The sequence below is a fragment of the Hemitrygon akajei genome, unplaced genomic scaffold (assembly GCF_048418815.1).
Source record: "Hemitrygon akajei unplaced genomic scaffold, sHemAka1.3 Scf000064, whole genome shotgun sequence".
Lineage (NCBI taxonomy): Eukaryota > Metazoa > Chordata > Chondrichthyes > Myliobatiformes > Dasyatidae > Hemitrygon > Hemitrygon akajei.
In genome coordinates, this window is record NW_027331950.1 from 945,903 (window position 1) to 950,830 (window position 4,928).

Here is a 4,928-nt window from a genome sequence, read left to right on the forward strand (position 1 = left end):
GCAAGCAGCCCTCGGCGAGGAACCGTGCCTCCAAAGGAACTGACGGAGAGCGACAAAAGGTGAAATACCCGTTGGGCGCCCGGTCGGTCTCCGCAGTCCCTGGAGTGGTCCGGCCGCTTACTCAGTCTGTCTGCTTCGCACTCTCTGTATTGGGATCCTGTTCGTGACGCCCAATGTTAAAGTCGAATCTGAATAAAACTCGGGAGACCAGTTTCCTCTCGGCACCACAGTTTATTGGATTCTCTTGCAAGAGTTTGAGACCCAGTTATCAAAGGGAAGGCATGTCATTGCTGCCAACCATCTGACAAGTGGACTCTCTCAGTCAGGTTACAGCAGTATATTTATACATAGTAAGTCCCATACGTCACTGTTGCAAGCTGCTATTAGAACTGGTACGCCCACCAAGTCTGTTAGTGCAAAATTTAAGGTCTTAGATAACAGAGTGCACTAACTCAAGGCTTGAATATAGATGGATATACAGTCCAGTCCTTATCAGCTATTCCCTTTGCAAGGTCCTGACTTCATTCCAGACAGATGTTCATTGCTGTCCTTATCAATGAGTGCTTACTCAAACACGGGTACAATATACATTATCAAATTCTCAATGTCCCTCTGACAATTAAAAGGAAACCAGTATAAGCCGTTTACTTTCTTAACTGCTGAAGACAGAGTTTACTTTTGTTCAAAAATTCCTATTCAGTCCCACTTATTCTTTTAGCTGGAGGTTACTTGGGTTCAAAATGATTTTTTATATATCCGCATTTCCTCAGAATGGTTTCTCCCCAGTGTGAGTTTGCTGATGTCTCAAGAGCTGAGATGAACGACTGAATCCTTTCCCACATTCAGAGCAGACGAACGGCTTCTCCTCAGTGTGGATTCGCTGATGTAACTTCAGTTGAGATGACTGGGTGAATCCTTTCCCACATTCAGAGCATGTGAATGGTTTCTCCTCACTGTGATCTAACAGGTGCGTTAATAGACTAACACGCCGAGTGAATCCTTTCCCACAGTCTGAGCAGGTGAACGGCCTCTCCACAGTGTGAACAAACTGATGTTCTTTCAGATGAACTGAATCAGTGAATCCCTTCCCACATTCTGAGCAGATGAATGGTTTCTCCCCAGTGTGAATTTGCTGGTGTCTCAGGAGTTGCGATGAACGAATGAATCCTTTCCCACATTCTGAGCAAGTGAATGGCTTCTCCCCGGTGTGGACTCTCTGATGTAACTTCAGTTGAGCTGACTGAGCAAATCCCTTCCCACATTCAGAGCACGTGAACGGCTTCTCCCCGGTGTGGACTCTCTGATGTAACTTCAGTGGAGCTGACTGAGCAAATCCCTTCCCACATTCAGAGCATGTGAACGGCTTCTCTCCAGTGTGGATTCGCTGATGTACCTTCAGTTGAGCTGACTGGGCGAATCGTTTCCCACATTCAGAGCATGTGAACGGCTTCTCCCCAGTGTGAACTCGCTGGTGTCTGTGTAGGCTGGACCAGTGAGTGAATCCCTTCCCACATTCTGAGCAGATGAATGGTTTCTCCCCAGTGTGAATTTGCTGGTGTCTCAGGAGTTGAGATGAACGAATGAATCCTTTCCCACATTCTGAGCAAGTGAATGGTTTCTCCCCAGTGTGAATTTGCTGGTGTCTCAGGAGTTGAGATGAACGAATGAATCCTTTCCCACATTCTGAGCAAGTGAACGGCTTCTCCCCGGTGTGGACTCTCTGATGTAACTTCAGTTGAGCTGACTGGGTGAATCCTTTCCCACATTCAGAGCATGTGAACGGCTTCTCTCCAGTGTGGATTCGCTGATGATCCTTCAGTTGAGCTGACTGGGCGAATCGTTTCCCACATTCAGAGCATGTGAACGGCTTCTCCCCAGTGTGAACTCGCTGGTGTCTGTGTAGGCTGGACCAGTGAGTGAATCCCTTCCCACAGTCAGAGCAGGTGAACGGCCTCTCCCCAGTGTGAACTCGCTGATGTACCTTCAGTTCAGATGACCGAACAAATCCTTTCCCACATTCAGAGCAGGTGAACGTCTTCTCCCCAGTATGAACTCGCTGATGGGACTTCAGTTCAGATGACCGAACAAATCCCTTCCCACACTCAGAGCAGGTGAACGGCCTCTCCCCAGTGTGAACTCGCTGATGTACCTTCAGTTCAGATGACCGAAAAAATCCTTTCCCACATTCAGAGCAGGTGAATGGCTTCTCCCCAGTATGAACTCGCTGATGTGACTTCAGTTGAGATGACCGAGCAAATCCTTTCCCACATTCAGAGCAGGTGAACGGCTTCTCCCCAGTGTGGACTCGCTGGTGTCTGTGTAGGTTGGACAAGTGAGTGAATCCCTTCCCACACTCAGAGCAGGTGTACGGCCTCTCACTAGTGTGAACTCGCTGATGTAACTTCAGTTCAAATGACCGAACAAATCCTTTCCCACATTCAGAGCATGTGAACGGCTTCTCCCCAGTATGAACTCGCTGATGGGACTTCAGTCCAGATGACTGAGTGAATACCTTCCCACATTCAGAGCAAGTGAACGGCTTCTCCCCAGTGTGAATTCGCTGGTGTTTGTGCAGGCTGGACGAGTGAGCGAATCCCTTCCCACAGTCTGAGCAGGTGAACGGCCTCCCCCCAGTGTGAACTCGCTGATGTACCTTCAGTACAGATGACCGAGCGAATCCTTTCCCACATTCAGAGCAAGTGAACGGCTTCTCCCCAGTGTGGACTCGCTGATGTGACTTCAGTTGAGATGACTGAGTGAATCCCTTCTCACAGTCTGAGCTTGTGAATGGCATCTCCCTAGTGTGAACTAACTTATGTTGCAGCAGGTGATTTGACTGAGTGAATGCCTTCCCACAGTCTGAGCAGGTGAATGGCCTCTCCCCAGTGTGAACTCGCTGGTGTCTATGTAGTGTGGACGAGTGAGTGAATCCCTTCCCACAGTCAGAGCAGGTGAATGGCCTCTCCCCAGTGTGAACTCGCTGGTGTCTATGTAGGTTGGATGAGTGAGTGAATCCCTTCCCACAGTCTGAGCAGGTGAATGGCCTCTCCCCAGTGTGAACCCGCTGGTGTCTATGTAGTGTGGACGAGTGAGTGAATCTCTTCCCACAGTCTGAGTTGGTGAACGGCCTCTTCTCAATGTGAACTCGCTGCTCTTCATCCAGTTGAGATGATTGAGTGAACCTGTTCCCCTATTCAGAGCAGTGGAATGGCTTCTCCTTGGTGTGAACTCATTGGTGTCACTGTGGTCTGTTTGAGCGTGTGAATGTCTTCCCACCATCCAAGCAGGTCAATGTCCTCTCACTGGTGAACTTTAGGATATATCTTCAGCATCGACAATGGAACGAATTGCTTCCCACTTGCAGAATAGGTGGAGCATCTCACTCTGGTGTGAACTTGCTGATGTATCTTCAGGCTAGATGACTGAGTAGTTCCCCTCCCTCACACAGAGCAGGTGAATGGCCTCTCCCCACGGTGAACTCACTAGCGCGTTTGCGGGGAGGCTGTGAGTGAATCCCTTACCACACTGAGAGAAGGAGAATGATACCTGACTACGATCAATTCTCTGGCAATTCAGAAAGTCAGAAGTTTTGAATCCCTTGTAGTTTTGAAGTTTTGAATGCAGTTGAAGAACTGATCTCCAGTGAACAAATGCTGGTGTGTTCACAGCACCCCGGTTCCAGTGGATTTCACTGAGTTACAACAGAAAACTTGATTTCAGAGACAGAACACATTACCAGATGGTATGAGATAATGCTTCATCTCCATGGATTGACAACAGATGTGTTGGTGATGCAAAGAAAATATTTGGTCACTCCTTAAATATCCAGAGTCAGCAAAACTGATGTGTTGTTGTGTTTGTGATTCCCGTACACAAGTGTTCTGTCATTTCAAACCTGTAAAAATATTTGCAAAATACATCAATGGGTGAAGGACAGTATTTCAGGAGAGATTATAGTCTGTGGTGAGAACATAAGAACATAAGAAATAGGAGCAGGAGTCGGCCATTTGGCTCGTCGAGCCTGCTCCGCCATTTAATAAGATCATGGCTGATCTGGCAATGGACATCTCCACCTACCTGCCTTTTCCCCATAATCCTTAATTCCCCTACTATGCCAAAATCTATCCAACCTTGTCTGAAATATATTCACTGAGGTAGTCTCCACTCCTTCATTGAGCAGAGAAATCCACAGATTCACCACCCTCTGGGAAAAACAGTTCCTCCTCATTTCCATCCCAATTTCCCCCAAATCTTGTGGCGATGTCCTCAAGTTCTAGCCTCATCTACCAGTGGAAACAGCTTTCCTACCTCTATTTTATCTATTCTTTTCATAATTTTACACGTTTCTATATGTTCTCCTCTGAATGAGAGCTCTGGCATCACAATTTTACCAATTTCAACTCAAGTTGGGGGTACTCATCTTGAGATATACCCCAGGCTACCGTGGGAAGTGAGGGAGGAAAATGCTGGATGTCCGGTGATGATCTTTGCACCATCAGTAGGGAGGGGAAAAGTACCAGAGGATGAGGAGACATTGTTCTCTTTCCAGGTAAGCCAGATAAGCCAGGAAATTACAGACCAGTGGTTCTTACTTCAGAGGAGGGCAAGCTGTTGGAGAAGCTCCTGAGAGGCAGCATTTCTGAGCATTTGGAGAAGCATCATCTGATGTGGGATAGTCAGCGTGGCTCTGTCTAGGGCAGATCGTGCCTTACGAACCCAATTGATTTCTTTGAGGATGTAACAAAACACACTGATGAAGGTAGAGCATTGGGTGTAGTGTACATGGCTTTCAGTAAGACTTTTGATAAGATTCCTCATGCGAGGCTCATTCAGAAAGTAATGAGGCAAGGATCCAAGTAGACCTTGCTTTGTGGATCCAGAATTGGCTTGCCCACAGAAGCCAAAAGGTGGCTGTAGATGGTTCGTAT

At 47.5% G+C, this 4,928-nt stretch overlaps 1 protein-coding gene across 1 annotated transcript; it reads right to left on the reverse strand.

The window, feature by feature from the left end:
• Positions 1-230: 230 nt before the first annotated feature.
• Positions 231-2,900, reverse strand: LOC140721906 (uncharacterized). Its single transcript, XM_073036731.1, has one exon. The coding sequence runs from the start codon at positions 2,792-2,794 to the stop codon at positions 767-769; it is 2,028 nt and encodes a 675-aa protein (XP_072892832.1). The 5' UTR covers positions 2,795-2,900; the 3' UTR covers positions 231-766.
• Between the last annotated feature and the right edge of the window lie 2,028 nt (positions 2,901-4,928).

What these genes read in the sequence shown, in the direction of transcription:
- LOC140721906 (XM_073036731.1), bottom strand. Translation starts at nt 2,794, where the DNA reads ATGCCATTCACAAGCTCAGACTGTGAGAAGGGATTCACTCAGTCATCT.